General features: G+C 48.6%; 2 protein-coding genes across 3 annotated transcripts; both read left to right on the top strand.

The window, feature by feature from the left end:
* The first annotated feature begins 4,695 nt into the window (after positions 1-4,695).
* Positions 4,696-15,351, top strand: LOC309678713 (glutathione S-transferase theta-1). 2 transcript variants are annotated; one of them, XM_082491846.1, is made up of 6 exons: positions 4,696-4,865; positions 5,006-5,062; positions 9,249-9,336; positions 10,423-10,573; positions 12,835-13,011; positions 14,056-15,351. In XM_082491846.1, the coding sequence occupies exons 1-6, from the start codon at positions 4,754-4,756 to the stop codon at positions 14,254-14,256; spliced, it is 786 nt and encodes a 261-aa protein (XP_082347972.1). In that variant the 5' UTR covers positions 4,696-4,753; the 3' UTR covers positions 14,257-15,351. The 2 variants fall into 2 exon arrangements, with proteins under 2 accessions (XP_082347972.1, XP_082347973.1); XM_082491847.1 differs by lacking the exon at positions 5,006-5,062.
* Positions 15,352-17,774: 2,423 nt separating this feature from the next.
* Positions 17,775-20,508, top strand: DDT (D-dopachrome tautomerase). Its single transcript, XM_082491465.1, has 3 exons — positions 17,775-17,904; positions 17,991-18,166; positions 19,085-20,508. The coding sequence occupies exons 1-3, from the start codon at positions 17,797-17,799 to the stop codon at positions 19,155-19,157; spliced, it is 357 nt and encodes a 118-aa protein (XP_082347591.1). The 5' UTR covers positions 17,775-17,796; the 3' UTR covers positions 19,158-20,508.

The following is a 20,508-nucleotide window of genomic DNA, read 5'->3' as shown; positions in this document are numbered from 1 at the left end:
CAGGGAGGCTGTGCAGGTAGCCAAGCGAGGCGTTCAGCTTCTGGGAAGGACAGGGTTAGTCCCATGAATAAAAATCCTCAGCCTCGTGCTATACTTTACAAAGAACAGCCTGCACAGCTGAGAAAAGCTGCTTTTCTGGGTGAAGCTGCTGCCAATCACATGGTCTCCCTCTGCAAACCATATCAGTGCTCTCGTCCTTTCCCTCGAGCAGCTTTGTCAGTTTGATGGAAGCCGTTTGAGCCAGGCTCTCTCCAGTGACGTGTGCTGCCATGGCTGGTCCAGCACTGGTGGTGGAGGGAGCTGTGCCGGCCAGCCCCAGGGTGAGCGGTGTGCACGGTTTATGAGCTGAGTAATGCCTCAACTACAGTTAATGTTCCACTACTCTTCTGTCACATCAGATTCTCCAGTAAAGTTAATGGTTACACTTTGCCACGTGTTGTAGCTCTGTTTGGATTTGTAATCAGGATTTGGAAGGAAGCAGCCACTGATTCATCCTCCACACCTGCGCAGCATCCTTCACAGCCTCTCCTCTGGGTGCCTTTGTACCCCTCCTGCCTTCCTGTCCTCTCCTGTCCCTGTGACCTTCCATTTCCAGGGGTGAGCCATGAGGAGGGTTCCAGTTTGCAGAACTGTTTTTTCCCTCCTTGTTAAGCTCTGGTTGTGTGTGGAAGTCCGTTTGTCTGTGCTGGCTCCTTACACCATCCACAGAGATGGCTGCATGGTACACTGGGTGCGAGATGTCAGTCATCTTAATGCAAGTCAAGTTATTGCAGTGCTTGGAAAAGGTGAAAGTAGCTGCTGCTGAAACCAGTCTCCTTTCAGCTGGACCTACTGGTTTTGGGGAGTGAGCCAGCTGACTCTTCTGTATTTGTTTCCTGAGTAAACTTGCCCTTTTTGTTCAAAAGGGCACCATGAACCACAGCTTGCAATGCACGTCCCTCTGGGCTGAGCTAAAGCAGCCAAGCAGGCCGGTCCCTTTTACTTTCCGCTCTTCCAACCTGCAGGAAATCCTACATGTCAGCGCTGAAAAAGCAGATTTGCCCCAAAACTCTTTCAGTTTCAGCACTGACACAGGCAGGGATATTTGTCTTCTTACCCGTTTTTTTTTTTATTGGTAAGTTTATTGCACTCCAGCCAGCAAAGCTGGTGAGGGCAGCTTTCTTCTCGCCCTGAGAGTGCTTGCATGATTGGTGCCTGAGCAGCAGCCCCTGTAGGTGCTGCACTGCTGCCCTGCTCTAGAAGCTTGCCTGCAGCGCTCAGCCTAAAGAAAATGGGCTGTTTACGCTGTACTGCCAACCACTTCCTTCCCTCTGTAACCTGCAGCTTACCATAGCCACCAGCTGGGCTTCCACGTACCGCTGGAATAAAACCGGTCCTTCTTTGCCACCTCACCGTAACTTCCCAACCTTGCTGCACGCTCTCCTGTTGACATGTTTGTACTTTGCCTAACTTCCAGATTCCTGACCTCCGACTTCTCTCTTTTTTGTAGAGAGCAAACCTCCTCCTACCAGCACAATAAATTCCTCACGCAACTTCTGTTCGAGTAGAAGCAGAGCAGAGAAACTATCAAAACCAAGAGCCTAATCTATAGAGTGCTAATCTTGACAGACCTCAAACTGGGCTTGGTAGCAGAGCCCTTCTTGATACACATCTCCCTGCAGAATCTCAGGGCCAGGCTGCTGTGCGTGCAAAACCATTGCGCAAGCCAAAGCAAATAAAGCATTTTTTTTTTCTTATTTATGATACTTGCAGCACAAGAGCTCCTTGTAAGACAGTCTTGAGCCAATTTTCTGCTTGTTTGAATAAGGCACGAGTTCCTTAAACGTCACCCGTTGTGTGCTCTTGCAAGGATGGCTGCCTTCAGAAACAAGTTAGAACTATGTTCAGAGCTCATTGTCTGGTGCTCCTCCGCTGCCAGTGTCACAGAGGATAAACACACAGATCAGCTACCACCTCGCTCCAGCACGGTTGTGGTGACAGGAAGACATTTTAAATTGTTTTTGCCGTAGCCTTCTCTGCTCTAAGCCCATCTGAACTGTAGGTTCACTCTCCCACTGAAGCTGTGGGTGCAGCGACCAGTGGCGTTTTGGACCCTTCTATGCATGCAGGACAAAGGGTCTCCCCAGAGTAACTCCCTGGATGGCAATAGAGTTGTACAACAGATAAATCTGCCTTGCTTGGTTTTTTTGCCCTAAATTGTGGAGATAAGGCATCTCATCCTTGTACTTTGCTTTTTGCTGTCCTTCCACCTCCCCCATTTTGCTCATTTGTGTCATTTGACCTTGGCTGGTTCCAGCTCCTAGATTGAAAGCCCCAAGAGCTGCCTGCCAAAACCCAACAGGTTGTGCAAGAGTATTGCCCACCTCAGTGCAAGGTCTGCTCAGCGTCAACTCCCCTTCACCTGAATATGGAGAGGGGTTACACATCCAGTGACAGTTTAATGTGCTGTTCTGGTTCAATTGCCTCAACTTTTGCCAGAGGTTATTTGGAGATAGGTGAGAGCCTATGATTTCTAGAGTAGAATGAAACTGGGATACACAAAATGGGAGGAATGTTTAAAAAACAGATACACATCCTAAGACCTTTTCTAAATGATTAAGAAATAAACTGCAAAACTTAACTGCATTTTTTCTGTGTTGTTCCTTTTTCCAAAAAGATGATAGACAAAGCACAGGGAGGAAAAACAGCCTTTGAAGTAATGGAGCCAAATGAAAATACAGTGCTAGAAGCACTAGCCTAGAGCCAGGAATAATACAATCAAATGCCATATAACATGACCAGATAAAAATCTCTCTTTGGTTGTGTGGGCTGTGCAGTTCAGGCAGCAAATTGGAGAAGAACTTAAGGAAGGAACATTTCCAGGAGGTACATGAAAAGATCTTTGAAGTCCAGATAGGACTAATGGATCAATTGAACCACAAATGAAGGAGCAAAGCGAACCCATAGTGGTAACCTTGCTACCCGCTGCTGAGATCGATGAACAATTCTCAGTGATATCTCAGAGCAGGGGCATGCAACCATTTTGAAGTACAAAGACTTCTCAGGCTATTACCTGCGCAGAGCCACATTCACGCTCCTTTTCCCCACTCCCTTAGCATTTAAGATTCCTTTGCACTTAAGTAGTTTGACATGAACTCAAGCACCTGCCACAATACTCTACGAGCCTTCATCTTTGGTGTGTTGGTGTAGCGTGCAGGTGCTCTAGAGGGTAAGCTGTACTGCAGCGTGTGCGTACACAGACCCTTCCCCCGTTCTGGCCAAGAAGCTGAAAAAATCTTATTGTGCAGTTCTAAATTTGAACAATGACTCTGAAAATAGGTGCGTGGTGCAGCGAACTCAATACTTCACGTTGAGATGCAGCTTGTTCACCAGACTCTGGCAGACTGACCAGTCTAACAATAATCCCCATTCCTAAGGGGTTCTCAGAGCTGAAGTCTTGGCAAGGTGATATAAAATGAAGCACCTGAAAGTGTTCCAGTTTGTAATTTGTCCAGTCAACGAGCTCCCAGCTCGGTATCCAAACCTTTTCGCCACCCTTTGTCAGGATCCTTTCACAAGTAAAAGAGCAACTGATCCTCCAGTTCCCTCCCCCTGAGGTTCCTGTGGCTCTTTCCAAGGATCTGTGCGTGACGTACAAGCTCTCTGGCACAGCACTGATAAAAAGGTGTCAGCTGAGCCGAGGTGGGTTTGACTGGGGGTGACTTTGCACTGAGTGGCTCGGCTGCTCTATCTTCCAGAGTCCCAGAAGTCCCTGTGCTCAGACATGTCACCTTCCTCGAATCACACAGCTGGGAGACACTGCAGGCTCCATCCAAGGGCTTGAATTCAGTCTGAGCTCCTTTAGTTCTTCTCCACTTCCATGGAAATCTGAAATGACAAACACCAGGGAGACAGGAAAGTAATTTGACTGTGAGTATGCAGAGGTAATGCAGGCAGAGAAGCCCTCCATGCTTCACTGCTGCTCAGGGCGTCACTCGCAGCGCTGGGCAGACTACGTGACCAAAGCATTACCTTCTGAACTGAAAACCACACTGAGATCCAGCGATGCGAGATCAGTGCTGGCTTAGAGATGTCACACAAGGACCCTGTTTGTGGCGTGATACGTCCTTGCAGGGATGCGTTACAAAAACAACCGTTTACCATGTGAGAGCCGCGGTTGGGATGCTGTGGGAGAGCCAGCTGCCGAGCCCCTGCGGCGTCAGCCGAGGCTGAGGATGGGAGTGACAGCTCCTGCTCCCTCAGCGTAGTGCCAACCTCTCTTTTGAGGCTGGTAATTTACCATTACTTGTAAATTACCATTACTCGTAATTTACCATTACTTGTAAATTACCATTACTTGTAAATTACCATTACTGGCATGTTACCTTCTGCTCCTGAAGCAGGCCTACAGGCGCAGTGCCATGGCAGCAGGGCCTGACCGGCCTTGTGGGATGGGGAACCCTGTGTGTGTGTGTGTGTCCCCCCCGGGCTCCAGCCGCTGCGGGGAAGGCCCTGCCCCTGTGCTCCGGCACTCTGCCCTCCTCGGCCCGAAAGAGCCTTTAGCCCCGAGGCGCGGCCCCCCCCCCAGCCCCTCGCACCAGGGGAGGCCGGAGCCACCTCCCCTCAGCGCCGCCGCCCGGGGGAGGGCACCTCCCGCCCGCCTACGGCTCGGCCCCCGCCTGCCCGTGCGGGGCGGCTCCGGGCGGCCGGCGACAGAGCCGCGGCAGCCTCCCCGCGGGCCGGGTCAGGCCGGGCCGGGGCGGGCGGCAGCAGGATGGGGCTGGAGCTGTACCTGGACCTGCTCTCGCAGCCCTGCCGCTCCATCTACATCTTCGCCCGGAGCAACAACATCCCCTTCGAGTTCAAGCACGTGGAGCTCTTCAAAGGTGGGACGGGCACAGCCGCCCGCCCGCCGCCGCTCCGCTGCCCCGCAGAGGGGGGTGGCGGGCGGCGGGCGGCGGGGCCGGGGCGGGCCGTAGCCCGCCGGGGCCCGCGGTCTCAGCCCCCCTCTCTTGGCTCTTGGCAGACTCGGTGCTGGGGAAGAAGCCGGCGGCGGGGAGCGGCGCGGAGCAGCCCCGCGCAGGTGAGGGGCGCTGAGGGGAGGGCGTCTGTCCCGTCCATCCCCCCAGCGGGCACCGGCTCCCCCCGCCCCGGGCGTCCGTCCTGTCAAGGCCGGGCCCGTTCCCGTGGCTGGCGGCGGCCCCGTGGGCGGGGAGCGGGGGGTGGCGGTGGCAGCACCCGGCGCTGTGAGGCGACCCCCGGGCGAGGGTGGCGGGGGCCGGGGCGGGCGGAGCCCCCGGGCGCTGGCAGGGCCCCGCGGGGCAGAGGGGCCCGTCGCTCCGGTCCCGGATGGCGCAGCCCGGGGGGGGGGGGAGGGGGGAGAGTGCTGCTGTCATGGCCCCCCAGAGGAGCACCTTGGCCTCCTCCGTGGAGGAGCAGGAGCAGGAGCCCGGCCACGGGCTCGCTGAGCAGCATCCCACCGCCCCCTGTCCGGGGCTGCTGCTTCTCTGGGAACTGGTGACTCACTGGGGCGGTTGGGACCGTTCCCATCGCCAGCTTCAGTGTGGCCCGTCCCGGCTCAGGGGAGATGGCAGCTCGGTGGAGGGTTCTCTCCCTGCTGAGGCACCGCCAGTCCATGTTTGGGGACATTCGGTCGCAGCCGAAGGAGGAACCGCTTGAACTCGGAAAGCAGCAGAACGCTGGAGTTAGCGGAGGCGGGAGATGACCCGTTTGTGAGAGGGCTGCGGAGGTGCGGAGCCCAGAGGAGGCGTATCCGTGGTGGCCTCTCAAGACAGGGTCCCATCCTGCCTGGGGAGGGTGAAGCCCGCCCAGACTTGCACTCCAGAGCCGAGTCCGCTCCCGGCCCCTGGAAGCTCTGCTTGTCCCGTTGGGAGGGCAGGAGAGGCTCCTGGGGTAACCTGAGCGATTTTAAATACGTGCTCCACCAAGGGGCCTGAATCCAATGGTTTGACCATGCAGCTCTTATTCCCAGGGCAGTCTCGTAGCTGTGCTGCATCTATTTTTGTGGATCCCCAAGGAATGTTCCTCTGGCCATTTCTAGCAAATTAGTCACAGTGACAGCCGAGGAGTGCTCTGGGAACAGTGTACTTAGCAGAAACACTCAGCTGTTCAGTCTTGTCCAACTGTGTAAGATGACTATTGCCCAGTTAGATATTGCATTTTCCTAGTAAATTGTTTCTTTTTTTTTTTTTTTTTTTTTTTGCCTAAGGCAAGGTACTTGGAAATCCTTGGCTGCAGAGATAATTAGGCAAGGATGTGATTGGCAAATAGACTATTTTTTTTTTCCTTTCTACTTCCATAAAATCTTGTCCACTGCTCTTTTTACCCACCAGTAAATCTCCTTCCCTGCACTATGACTTATGCTTAAGAATTCTTCCTGTGTGCAGCCTGCCCTGCTTTTTGACAGCGTATACTCTGCTTATTAAAATTATTCCTCAAAGCCCAGCAATACACACAGTGCGAGTGTGTATATATATCCTTGGAGGACAGCAAGGACTAATTGCACCAGATGCAACTGATGTTAAACAGCACTGTAAGTCAAGTCAACAGCACAGGAATGATAAAGACGGGCCACCTAATACCTCTAAATATAAAGGGCAGCTCTGCTTGCTGGAAGAGAGCCACAAGCTTAAACTGTGCTAAACAGCGAATGCAAATATTGGTCTCTATTTCAATACAATAAACAATTGGTCTTGATGAAGCAACCTGGAGTTAGTGGTCACACCAAGGCTTTTACCAGTTTGCAGGTGAGTGGCAGAGTCTTGGCACAGGTCTTTTATGTCTGTACACAAATACCCTGTAGGAGCCAAAGCAAATAAGGTACTATCTCTGGGCTGCGGTGCAAGCTGTGTAACGGACACTGACCTACTGTACAACCTGTTGTAATGACACATTAGTCCCATCAGGGGACTAATACATTCAGTATTCCTGCTAGGACCGCTGCACGATGAAAGCAGGCTGAAATCTGATTCAGTCTGCCCTCACCCACTGCTTACTTCTCATACCCTGTTGCTCAGCTGCCCGCTACCTTGGATAATAAACATGGACAGCAGAACAACCGGACAGCTAGGTGTGAGAATTGACTGCTCATTAGTTGTGTTACTGACTTGCAACTTTCTGCTGTGTTTTTCCAAAGACCACCTGAACTCTACAGATCTCACCAGAGCTGGGGGTGTAATGACCACTGGCCTTTGGAGCCCTTCTAAAAGCACAGGAACAAGCACCTTCCCAGAGCAACTCCTTGCATGACAGTACATTTACACAAATTTGCCTCACTGTTTTTATGATATAAGTCGTGGACATAAGGCACCTTGTACTTGTACTTTGCCTGCTCGCTTGATTTTCAGGGATTTTTATTTTAAAGTTTCTCAGTTATTAGGCTTAAGAAGCCCTTGCTTCCTACCTCTCCTGACAATGCTGCCTGGTTCTGCTGTGCACGTGGGCACTCTTACCCAGCTAAGCTGGAGGCCATCATCACCGCAGGCAGCCAGAGACATTTCCCGGTGAGATGGGAGATGTGGGTTTGAATCCCCTCAGACAGCAGGCGGATGTGAACCTTAGTCTCTGATGAAGCAACTTACACTGGAATTTAAAAAAACACTTCTCGAAGAAACAAGGTAGAGACTAGTCAGCTAGAAAGGAGAACAGAGTGGTAATGTTTGCTCTGATTGATTTGTCTCATGTGAAATCAATATTGGGAAAGTAGTCTGTAATGTGTAATGCAGCAACCTTCCTTTCTCCCACCCCTTCCCAAAGCCAACTGCAAGTAAACTTGATATTCCAAAGGCTGGTTTTATTTCGTGGAGACTATTTCCTGCTGCATGTTTGTCCAGTAAAGCAGACACTGCCACTACCTCCTGAATGGGGGCAAGTAGTTCTTGGGGATGTAGATCACTGTCTGTTAGTTAATGGTCCTTATTTTTTTGTAGCAAAGGGATTTTTGTACAAGAGCTCCTGCTGGTCATGCTGATTTGATCAGGATTTGCACCCTAAATGTCATGTCTCCTTCTAGAGAGCACTTAAAACGGGCAAAGCAAACAAACTCCTCACACCTTTTCTTATGTAGGCATTCCTGGACTTTTGTACAGTTCCCTGGCATTTAACTGCTGACTGGCAAGTCCAGGGCCTGCAGTGGGAAACTGAAAACCTGATTAGATAGTCAGCTGTTAATGCCTTCAGACACCAAGGGACTGTGGAGTTTGAACTGGTATGGGATAGTGTCTTCCTCCTTCATTTTCCTGACAGCGGTGGGTTTGCATGCAGAGGCAGGAGTAACACAGAGCCAGGAGTAATGCAGGGTAGAGCTGTTTGAGCTTCCCAGCCCCTAGCAAATGTCTGCTGTGGCAGAATGAATTATTTCATGAGCCTGCTTTTGTATTGCTGGCATTCATGGTTTTCCCATCCCAGCAAAAACTCTGGAAACATCCTCAGCTGTGTGTCTGCTGAGGGATCAGCTCCGTTGACAGCATTTGCTTTCTTTGTAAATGCTCAATTCCCTCTGCTCTTCAGAGACAAATAAACAGGAAAAAAGATTTTGCCCCGTGTGTCTAAAAGCCAGCCGGGTTCTCTTTGATTAATTAGCCACTGCAGCGATCTCTGTGGGTACAAGGCTTTCCAGTTGCTTTCCGTCATGACTCCATCCTAGCTGGTCAGCCACATTTACAAACTGCTGGAAAATGACTTTGTTTTGGTGTTGCCTGTGGGAACAGGAGCAGGAGTAGCAACCATCTGCCCTCCTTAGGATGCTCTGCATGCAAACTCAACTTTTCCAGACCCTGCTTCCTTGGCAAATATTAAGTATTTTTTAGCTGCTCAGTTGTCTTCACCCTAAGTTCTGGCTTTTCCCTGCCAGTCTCCAAAGCCACAGGACACACTGTTCTCAAGTCAGTTAGCTGCTCCTGGTTATCTGCAATAGTGTTCTGAATACCGGCACCTTCAGCGTGGTATCTAAATACCTCCTGTGGAGTGATTTTTCAGCAAGTTTTGTAAGTATTGCTGGTACCTGAGTCAAGCAACTGAATTCCTGTATAGAAGTGTGAACTGCACCATGCCACATGCCAGGCCTGAGCCAACAGCCCTCTGCAGATAGCTTTTACACTGACTCTTGAATTTCATTACCTTTTAACTGTGAAATATGTCCGTATAGGGAAAACCTAACACAGTTCACTGATTGTCCAGTTGGCTACAGGTATTTATCATTCACTGGCAGGTACACTTTTAACCTCTGACTTGTCTGTTCCTGTTCTTAGGGCCATCAAATAGTGAAGGGGCGGGCAAAGTCAGCCTCTTGAAGAAAGTACCAGCACTAAAGGACGGAGACTTCACCCTAGCAGAATGGTAAGAACTCAGTCCTTAGACTTCTTTGGGTACCAGTAATCTGTGCAGCATTTAGGAGATGTCATTCCCGCTGAATAATTAGGGGTCACAGAATTCATGAACATGTTGCTTATTTTTAATAGTATAACCTCATTTGCTCTGTTTGAATTGTCTTTCAGAATGTAAACAAATCAGCTCACTTAAGTTCTTGATCTTACTCTGAATGCACTTACTTCAAAGTGGGATTATAAACATTTCTGGGAAATGTTTAAAGCTTATAAAAATCCCTTTTACCCTAGGAAAAAAAATCTGTTTATCTGAATTAGTCATAAAGGCAAAGTGAACACTGACAGAGGTAAAATTTAGGTTTTTACACTGTAAGATTAATATGGAGACTGGCTAATGGTGTCACAATACTGAAATAATCAAACTATAGTAGTATCAGCGTGGTAGGAGGGTCTGCATTTTATTCTCTTTTGTCAGCACAGGATTTTCTGTGGCATCTCTTTTTGTAGTAACAGCCTACACATTGTTGCAGATGACTAAGATATTTTTCCATCTGACTTCTCATGCCAATTAGTGAAAGTATAAACATCTGGACAAACACAAAAAGATTCTGTAGGCTCTCTTTGCTGGGACTTCCACTGACTTCAATGGAAGCTGCAGGGCAGAGACAGATCGGATGAAAAGGCAACATAACCCGTTAGTTTCATTTAGTACACAAGCGCATAAACATGCACAGGTCGCAGAGAGATGAATCAGAACATTTGAGGAACAAGTGGGGTTAACATTGCTGATAGATGATTATGGAGGTTTATCGTTTGTTTACCCTGGTACTGTCCAGCAGTACTCTGCACCATAGAACAGTGCTGTGATTTTCCAGCAAGTTAAAATTTTCATGGAAACTAAGGTGATTAAATGCCATCTCTGATGTCAACATGAATTAGAGGCTTATATCTGGTCCCTAGACTCCACCGGAAATCCTGATCTGGATGCTTTTTAGTGGAAGCGACAAGTTCAGAAGGGGCCGGAGAGGGAATTTAGGTGAAAGCATTCTGTATCATAACTCCCTGACCCCTTTCTTGTATCTTGTTAATGTCTGAGCAGCACTGCCATTCTGCTGTATCTGAGTCGAAAGTACAACACTCCCGACCACTGGTACCCATCAGACATACAAAAACGGGCCCAGGTAGATGAATACCTGTCATGGCATCATGCTAACATCCGGGCTAATGCTCCTAAGACCATGTGGATCAAGGTAAGGAGATTGAATATTAAAATGCGAGTAAAGTGATGTTTTCCTGGCAGAATATTGAGTATTTGAACAGCCCCAATTCAGGGAGAGTTTGTCACGCTGAAATAACAAACCTTGGCCATTCCTAGCTGAGAGGAGCTGTCAGAGAGGGAGCTCTTCCTAATTGCTCGACGTCAGGATCTGGCAAAAGCAGCTTTGGTCATTTTGTTTTTTTTCCTTAAAGTAGGTCTGGTACAGAAGGTCTCAAAGCCCAACAGACTTCCATAGCCTGGATTTGTGAACCGAATATATAACAGATTGGGTATTGCCTCCAAGGGCCTCCCCCTCGCTGCACAGCTGTGCAGAGTGTGCACGTAGGCAGAAGTTTTGCTTCTTTGGCGAGCGTGTGCTTTGCTGCTGGAAACAGAAAGGCTTGCATTCTTCATACAACAAGTCCCTGCAGCCCCATCAGGGTGGAAATCCAGAAGGAGCCTTCTGCTTCCAACACACTTAGGTACTTCTCTGAAATGCGCTCAGGGACAGAGAGAATAAAGACACAGAGAAAATGGCAGAATTTCTTTATACAGTGTGGTCAGGTGAATTTACATTTAGGCAAAATTAACAGAAACCCTGAGGCAGAAAATCATTTAGTATCAGATGATTTTGCTGGATACCTACTTTCAGCCAACTCACCAGTTAACGCAACTGTCCTTAGAGAGGCCCCGGTGCAAATATAGCCCTGCAAGTATAGCTGTGGTATGGAATTTCAGATTAAATCAGAGTTGCCAATAAACAGGTAAGAACTTCTCTCCTCCTGTGTGAAGTTTGCCCTTGTTTGTGCCTAACAAAACATATCAGGACTCATTTAGCTTTTTGATTTATTTGCATTTGAATTTTTGGCTAGAGAGCACAGAGAAGCAATTAAATTATGAGTCAGATTCGTACAAAAAGCAGTTTCTTCCAGTCTCTGCAGGCTGCAATTGCAGTGCTCCAAGGGAAAGAAATCCAACTCTTTGCGGCTGATGATTAGATAACCCAGATACAGAACAGGTCCTCAGAATAGTTGAAAATAGGGAAACGTATAAAAGCCATCATGTAACAGAAGGCATATGAGCTTGATGTGGGAGAAGACAGAGATACAGAAAAGGAAGAAGATGCTGTTTCAAGTGATTATACCCGGAGATCCCATCATGCATAATTGGAACCACTTAGGAAGAGAACTGGCCATGAATTCTCTGATTAAATAGATTCCACATGTATTTGGCAAAAATCCTGGCTTGGATTAAGCAATCCCAACTTGAATAGTTGAATATACTAGCAGTAAGTAGAAATTCAGTCCACTCCCACTAATAGAAATTTGTATCTTTAATTTTGCTTCTCTAAATAAACTATATTTCTTTAGCTGTGGCAGGTGGAGGCAGCATAGTTGTGAAATCCTGCAGACTTTGACAGTGCGTGCACCTCTGAATAGTGACAAATCTTACAGAAAGGCAACCACCCCCTGTGCCAGCAAGTCCATGGAGACAAGGACCACATTTATATGATTGCTCTGGAAAAACATCTAGTGGTTTAAAGAATGACGCTTGGGAGGCCACAGAAAGGCTGGTGCTTACCCACTCCCAGCCTTGCCGGCTGCTGTCAGGCAGAGGAAGCTGTTTCCTGCCTCTCCAGCCAGTGTTGACGCATTCCAGTCCCTCCTACGCTCCCTGCCACAGCCACCACCATGCCCTCCTTTCTATCACGCTGCCAGACAGGCAGCTGCCTGCCTGCCTGCCTGCCTGCCTGCCTCCCTGCCTGCCTCCAGCACCCAGTGACACCAGAGGGTGGACAGCAGTGGTGGCTGGTGGACAGGCCGCCTGCTGACCCATCTTGGCAGGTTGTTGAAACGGAGGGCGTAGCAGGGGTGACTGTGGCAGAGATTTGTCTTCTCTGGAGCTGTTGTCTGTTTCTCTCTTGTACCTCACCAAAGTGGAGTGGGAGGGCACAACTGCCAGGCACAAAACAAGATGAATCCTTGATTTTGTTCTGCATGTTGCTGCTCACTAAGGTGGAGGTTACTGTCATGGCAGATCAGCCGCTTAGAACAGCCTGTGTGCTCTTTGTCCGTGAACTACTTGGAACTGCAGCAGTCCACAAAGCTCTAGCATGATCCCCTCCTGAGGCTTTGCTGCAGGATCACTGATGATCATGGGATCATTTCCTGATCATGGGGTGTAACTTGAGTGACTACCACCAGATGCACGAGAAGATGGCCAGCTGTACTCTTAAGTCCCTTCTCTCCTCAGGTGCTGATTCCCCTCTTCACAGGGCAGCCACTGCCATCGGAGAAGCTCCAGGAGGTTATGGAGGGGCTTTCCACTTCCCTGAAGCAATTTGAGGAGAGGTTTCTGCAGGACAAGGCTTTTATCATTGGGAGTGAGATCTCTCTGGCGGATCTCGTGGCCATTGTGGAGCTGATGCAAGTGAGTGCTGGAGTGTGGTAAGGAATTCTCAGCACAAGGGAAGCCAGCTGCTGCTGGGCAGGGAGGGTGCAGCATGTGGTAACACTTCACTAGAAAGAGGAGTGAGGGCATATCTCAACAGAACTGGCGTAAGACAATGAGGAGAATATGGGAGTGGGTTCAGAAAACCAGTTAAAAAAAAAAAAAAAAAGAGCTAGCTGCAACAGATCTCTTTTGTTTCTCTTCTCTAACAATACTTCTTCTCCTTCTTCCTTTGCTGTGACTTTATTCTTAACCTCTAGAGAAGGAGGTAATATATATGTGAGAAGCAATAGCACACACATCTGATGAAATAAGAAAATGATATAGGAATATTTTTATCATACAATAATATTCTTCTTCAGATGGTACTTGCCCATGCCACATCTGGAAGATGCAAGACTGAATCTCAGATAGAGGCAATCAAACTAAGTCTGTTACAAACTGGTTGTTCTCTGCCAGACCGTCAGGGCCTGGATTCTGCAGCCCAGAAGTGATTCTTTCTCCCAGTTCTGTACCCCAGGGACTGAAAAATAGCAGTTCTGCTTCTCTCCAGCATTGTGTTCAGAAAGTGGCACAGGCAGAAAGTAGATGGGGGGTAGATTATGTCAACTAAGACATCAGTTCAATTAAACACTTAGTGGTTTGTGCTGTGATTTTGCCATATAATACAGCACTCCATACTGTGGACCGTGCAGTTGTCCCTGGAACTGTCAGCCCACCACATCTTCAATGCTGTAGCTGAAATTCACTCACAATAAGTGATAGTCACCTCTGCTGCTCGTAACAGCTGTGTGGGCACTCAGGAATTGACTTGTAAATGCCCTTTAAAATATAGGCTGGCTTCTGTGTCCCCTAGATAGATACACCCGACCAGAGGAGATTTCCCTCCTTCGTAGTGCTCCTCTATAAGCTCTTCATTTTTTTTCCTCTCGCTGTACCTGCAGGTACACTTTTGGTGCCTGTTGTCTGGGTGAAGAAGTGACTGCCCAGTGCCTCACTGTTGCTCTCTCCTCTTTTCTGCAGCCTGTTGGAGTTGGTTGCGACATCTTTGAAGACAGACCAAGGCTGATGGAGTGGCGCAGGCGGGTGGAGGATGCTGTGGGAAAAGAGCTTTTCTTCCAAGCCCATGAGATGATCCTCAATATCAAAGAACTGAGCAACATTCAAATTGATCCACAGCTGAAGGAGCACCTGGCACCTGTGTTGATGAAGATGTTGAAATGAATTAACCTATTTTACCATTTTTCCTGCCCTATTTTTTTTTTTTAACTTCTTCTCTGACATCCAGTTCTACACGTAACTGGAAAGAGCACTGTAATTCTAACATGGAAATTGCAGAGCGTGTCCCCCCAGCCCCTGCAGGCCTTTCCTGTATCTTTGGGGGTGGAAGCTGGGGAGGGTTTAAGACCTGAAACATTAAATTTATACAAAAGGCTGAGGCCCTACAAGTCACTTAACATGTGCATCTGGGTTTTATTTCAGTGTCAGTCTCAGAGATGGTAGAGACACAAGTGGTATTTCCTGACGAAGTTTGAGCCAGCCTGCAAACTGGGAATATTAGAGAGCTGTATTGGATCAGCGTTATTTTCATGTGTCTTTAACATTTGCGGTTCCTTCTCAAGTGGCAAGCACTGCAAAGCGTGCCTGATCCTCACCTTCCCAACACAGGTCTGCACAGACAAGAAAAGCACAAAACTACAGGCAGTCATAAAAGTGAAAAAAGACATTGAATCTTTTTTAAAAGTTTCTTATTGCTGAGGCTTCTTGCTTGGCTGTCCATGTACATTCCACACTTCCTCTATGTGCCTTTAGATTCCTGTGAGAAGTTTCTTCATATTCATCTACAACTGTGAATCTTCGTAATTCTTCAGTTTAATCACTACTCTTCATTTCTGAAAGCCTGGATTTTGTTGGTGCTCGGTCTACTGGTACACGTGGCAGGGGCTGTTCTTGGAGATTCGTGCAGTAAAGACCAAGCGACTTCAAACAGCTGAGGGTGACCACAGCCTTCGAATAATTGCCTACCTAACATACTCTGTTGATATCATATAGGGAATACACTGAAAGAATACATCCACAGTGATTTCTTGAAATATAACAGCAATCAAATTGCTTTCTTTTCTGCAGTAATACTGTAATAGCAATCCACATTTCTCCTAGAAAATGCAGAGGGGGAATAAATCTGGATGTGCTCTTCTGAGACTGTTTTGGATGGAAGTTCACCAAATAAGTCACCCTGTGCAGCTGAAGTAATAAGAGAGATTTTGTGTCATTGAGCAACATATGCATCACAATAAAAGGGCAGACAGTTGTTTTGGAGCTTTTGGGCTCTTTTTCTTGGCTGTGTTTATTTCTGGTTAGCTGTAGCTCAAATACAAAACCCTTTTGTAACTGCAGCACAATTTACGAGGTAAAACTGAGAGAATCCAACCATTTCTAGTTTCTTCAGTTGAAAACAGCAAATTGCAAAGGATGCAGAAACTGGTGGAATATATATCTCGGCATATTTCCGTTCATAAGTAATTGTTGCCCTTGAACCTTGCCCTGAAATCCTTGCCCAAGAACACTTCCTGTAAGGAATAAGACAAAATGAGTAAATAATTTAGGAATGGCTTCTCTCGCTGATCAAGTAGCTTCTCCTCTTTTCAGTACTACCATGTCTTGGCTAGTGACATTTCTGCTGGTAAAACCTGATGTGTTCTGGTGATGTTGTTCATTAAGGTTTCAGTTCTGGATACTACTGATTTCATCCAGAGCCTAGGGAGATCTTTAAATTCCCTGTATTTCCGTTGTATACTTCAACTTGCATTAGTAGGAAATTTTGTTTTGTGATCATGTTATCTATAAAGACAAGAGACCTGACTGAAGGCCTTCTCTTCTCATGAACCAAAAATACTAGAAACAGGCACATGTTTATTCCCACCCTTCCTTTCTTTTCTTGCCAAACAGTAGCTGAATAATATGGTTTTATTGATGCTTTATTCACAAAATGTTGTCCACAACTGAGTTAAATTTTAAATGGGAAGTGGTTGATTTTTTTTTATAATTTTGAGAGTGGAATTGCTAAGTGGATGATGACACATGCGAACTTCTGCAGGAGGGGAAAAAACTACCATGATTTTCCAAAGGCTGAGCATGTTTGAGAGCACTTGCTGCTGTGCTGGCCTTTCTTGGTTGTATGTTCATCTCCCTACAAGCATTTTAATCACCCGCTCCAAGACAGAAACAATAGAACAAATGTCTTTAGTTTAAAAACTCTGGGAGGCCACGAACAATCTGCCATTCACGTGGTGAACCATCAAGAGCGAAGGACAATGCGTATCATTAAAGATGTTTGTGACAGCCCCATGTCCTGTTGTAATTGCAGACATCTGATACTTGAATCTTTTCCTTTTGCAGCCTTCTGATGTGCTGGCTTCTTGTCAGGTGAGGTTTTTGTGCCTTGGAATTAGAAGAGATTTTTAGTACTTGAAGGAATGGGAGACAAATAGAAAAATGGATCCTAAATGGCATCTTACTTGGAGGCAATGACTCCCAGCAATCGGGCAGTGGTGGGCTCTCACCCAGGCTTTGCAAGGTGGCTGACTACCCCCACTGCCTTTGTTTCGGTGACAAACCTGGGATAATCTCTTCTATTCGCAGGATTTTATCTTTCTGTAAATTTACCCTGGAATCTAACAGTTTTCCTGGGTTATTTCTTCTGCTGCTTTCCTGGATTTGAAGGGACTGTGTGTATTACTGCTTACCACCGCAAGCAGCCACCCCTTGCCGGGCTGCCGTGCCCTGGCCCCTCTCCGGTTGGGTCTCTCTCTTCACAATCTCTCTCCTAGAAATCTGCTTCCAGCCTTATAGCTGGCTGGTTTATACACACTGCTCCTTGTGCCAGTATTGTCTTCATTAGTAGCGGTGAAGGCCAAGCAATTCCCCCAGCAAAAAAATGAGCAATTCCATCAGTTTTCATTAGGATTGTTTAGGACCATAGAAAACCAAAAAATCACATCATACAGGGCCAATTTTCACAACAGTGCTGTGCCTTAAACAAGATGACCTTTTAATCTAGCGGGTTCATCACCTTTGGCTGTAAATGAGCACATGTAACGCTCACTGGACAGTAGCTCAGTTTCTGGGAAACCTCTGATCTCTAGATTAGACACCTCTGATCTGTAGATTAGAGTGTCCCTGTCAGCCAGCCTGCTGCAGTCACTTTTATCAATTTTGGAGCTCAAAGTCCTGATTGCAGAAGCTAGTTTGGTAATTATATATATATTGGATAAACCAATAAACCTCTCTGCTTGTGCTGGAGTGCTGGTCATTCTGAGAGACTGCTGTTCTTCCATTCTTAACCCTCCCTGCACAGTCAGGTGTGGGCATGTGGCGACCACAAATGTCTCCCCGCCGGCAGCGAGGAGCGTTGTCACAAAACTCATTTTACCCTTCTGTGAGTGAGATGCGATTTTTTTCGCTCTCACAGTCTCCAACACACATCCCAGCAATGCACAGGGTTAGAAGCCAAAGGCCCGAGAGCCAACTGATGCAACTGGGGTAGAGCAGAGAAAAGCCAAAGCGCTGCCTGGGCCTGGCGGGGGGCGAGGGGCGGCTGGAAGGGGCAGGTGCCCTCGGCGCTGCCGTCCCGGGAGCTGCGGGGACGGCGCAAGGCCGCGGCCGCTGCCTCCCGCCGGCGGGCGGCTCCGGGGGCGGAGCGGGGGCCGGGCGGAGGCGGAGGCGGTGCGGGGCCGCGCTGCGCAGGGCCGGGCAGGGCGAGCCATGCCGTTCGTGGAGCTGGAGACCAACCTGCCGGCGGGGCGGCTGCCGGCGGGGCTGGCGCAGGAGCTGTGCGCCGCCGCCGCCGACATCTTGGGCAAACCGGCGGAGGTGAGCGGGGCCGGGGGGGAGGCCGGGGCCGCCGGGGCCGGGGCGGCGGTGGCGGTGGCGGTGACTGACGGTGGCTGTGCCGGCAGCGGGTGAACGTGACGGTGCGGAGCGGGCTGCCCATGGTGGTGTCGGGCTCGGCCGAGCCCTGCGCCCAGCTGCTCGTCTCCTCCATCGGCGTGGTGGGCTCGGCGGAGCAGAACCAGCGGCACAGCGCCCGCTTCTTCGACTTCCTGACGGCGCAGCTGGGCCTCGGCACCGAGCGGTGAGTGCGGGACCGGCCCGGGGGCTCCGCCGGGGCACCGAGCGGCGAGTGCGGGACCGGCCCGGGGGCTCCGCCGGGGCACCGAGCGGCGAGTGCGGGACCGGCCCGGGGGGCTCTGTCGCCCCGACGGGCAAGGACAGCGTGCCTGCCTGCTCCTGGGGCCTGGAGAGGGAGAGCGCCGCTTCTGTGGGGTTTATGTGGTGTGTGACTATATGAAACACAGCGAAAGTACGAGGGGGTGTTCAACGTGGTGATGATGATGATGTAGGTTTCCAGGTCCTCCATGAGGTTCAGGTCTAATAAAGATCCAAGACTAGATTGCAAACATTAAGTGCTCTCGGATGCTGAGTCCCAGACCTGCAGTTAGGTCCAGGTAACACCGTGGAGTGGTTTGCACTCGTTGAACAGTCTGGGAAATACTGTTCTCTAAAGATGAGTGGTTCCAGTTGGTGTAATTGGTGGAAAACCCGGTGGGAAGTGGTAAAGCATCGCAGTCTGGTCACCGTGCCATATGCTGGAACAAGGCTGTCCCGGAAGGTAAGCCATGTCCCTCTCTGCCCCTCTTCCCCATCTCCCCAAGGAGAGTCATAGCATTCCCTGCCTCTTGGGTGCTGTCAGGGTAAATACCTGACAAGATTATGAGCTGCTTGGGTCCTTCGGAAACAGTCACGTATCATGAAATATAAAGTGTTGAAATTCAGTCTGCTTTTCAGTTTGTGTGGCTGAAGTCTGGCACCTGTTTGTACCCTGCCTGTACACAGCTTATCTTTGTTTCTGTCAGATTAATCCTGCGGAGTGTGAGCCAGTGAGAGCTTAGTGCAGATTTTCTATCTTGTTGCAAACTGGGCAGGGATAATATTTAATCTTAAAATAATAATGTTTCCTGTCCACTGCATGTTTGCTTTTATACCCAAAAAGGATTGTCATCCGCTTTTACCCACTGGAGCCCTGGCAGATCGGCAAGAACAGAACAGTCATGACGTTCCTGTGATTCCTGGAGCGGCCGGTTGGAACAAAGCAATGATGAAGGCAACCCGGAGATGACCAGCTCCATCTACTTGTTTCCTCTTATGATCAAATCTGTGTAGCCCTGCACCTTCGCTTGCATGATTCACTTTTGTCTTTGCATCCTGTACACACAAAGCTCAAGACTGGGGCAATCAGCTGTACTGATTCTACTAAAATAGTTCAAGGTCTTTGTCTCAAGCCGGTCTCGTAGCCCAAAGGCTCTCCCCGTGGCTGCGGCTGAGACATTGCATTCTGGTGATGGCCATATGTGGGCCTAGAAAAAGCTCTCTTGTAGCAGCAGAAAGTTTAATTCCAGAACATATTTGGCTTATATAAGGACCAGAGAGGTTCTTGAGTTCATCCAGATTTCCTCATACTTTGCATAGCAGAAATATCGTTCTTTCTGTTTCTGTGTGGCAGCAGAAGGGTCCCAGGCTGGCTAAGAACACCTGGGAGTCAAATTCTCTTTTCAAGCTCCCCGAAAGCCCTTTCTGAAAAGAGAGGTGATTATTGGGAAGGGGGGTTATGCTTTTATATCATTGTTTATTTAAGGCTCTTGTCAGATGTTGTGCTCTGCTCTACCATTGCTGTCCTCGGTGGCTGCTCCTGCCAAGTGTTACTTGTCCACAAGATCTTCCCGGCTGAATGCTTGTGTGCTGATGGCAGTGTGTAGAGGAAGGAGTCGCTTGTGAAGAATTGCACTGTGCCACAGGAAAATATTTTGAAGGTTCTGCTACTGCCAGCTTTAATTCCTGTCATTCACCCTGCTGTTCAAAATACTTTTCCTCACCCTGCTGTTTCAGGGAGTTTTGGGGCGATACAGCAGCTTGCTGTGTGCTGTGGACGGTGTTTTCAGCTCACTGTCCCAGAGGGGAAGTGTTTTGGTTTTTCAGGCCCCGTGTGCTTTATAACTGGAATACACATTGCATTTTATAAAAACAGAAGCACGGTACTTTTTATGTATAATGTTATCTCTGCCTTCCACTGATAATGAAAACATTTATCAGTTTCCTTTCCACTTTGTGACTCGGTCAGGTTGCAGAGGGAGCTCAGAGGATTTGGGAGCACACCCTTGGGACATAGAGGTCCATGGGAAGCAAGGCTGAAGGGTGCTTCTGCGCTCCTTTGTCATTCTGATTATTTGTTTATGACTTCAGGTCTCAAGATAGTTGAAAATATTCCTTCTAATTACCATTTGAAGTTAGTTGTTCCCTGTGCAAAATAAACATATCTATGTTTGCAAAATCTGTCAGGACTATAATACCAAACACAAGTTTGTGTATCAGGCTAGGGGGGCTACACATTATCTGGTTAATAAAATGGATCAAAGCCTC

Source organism: Vanellus vanellus (assembly GCF_965231255.1).
Source record: "Vanellus vanellus genome assembly, chromosome: 16".
NCBI lineage: Eukaryota > Metazoa > Chordata > Aves > Charadriiformes > Charadriidae > Vanellus > Vanellus vanellus.
Note: the sequence above shows the minus strand (reverse complement) of the source record. Positions and strands in the feature narration are given on the sequence as shown.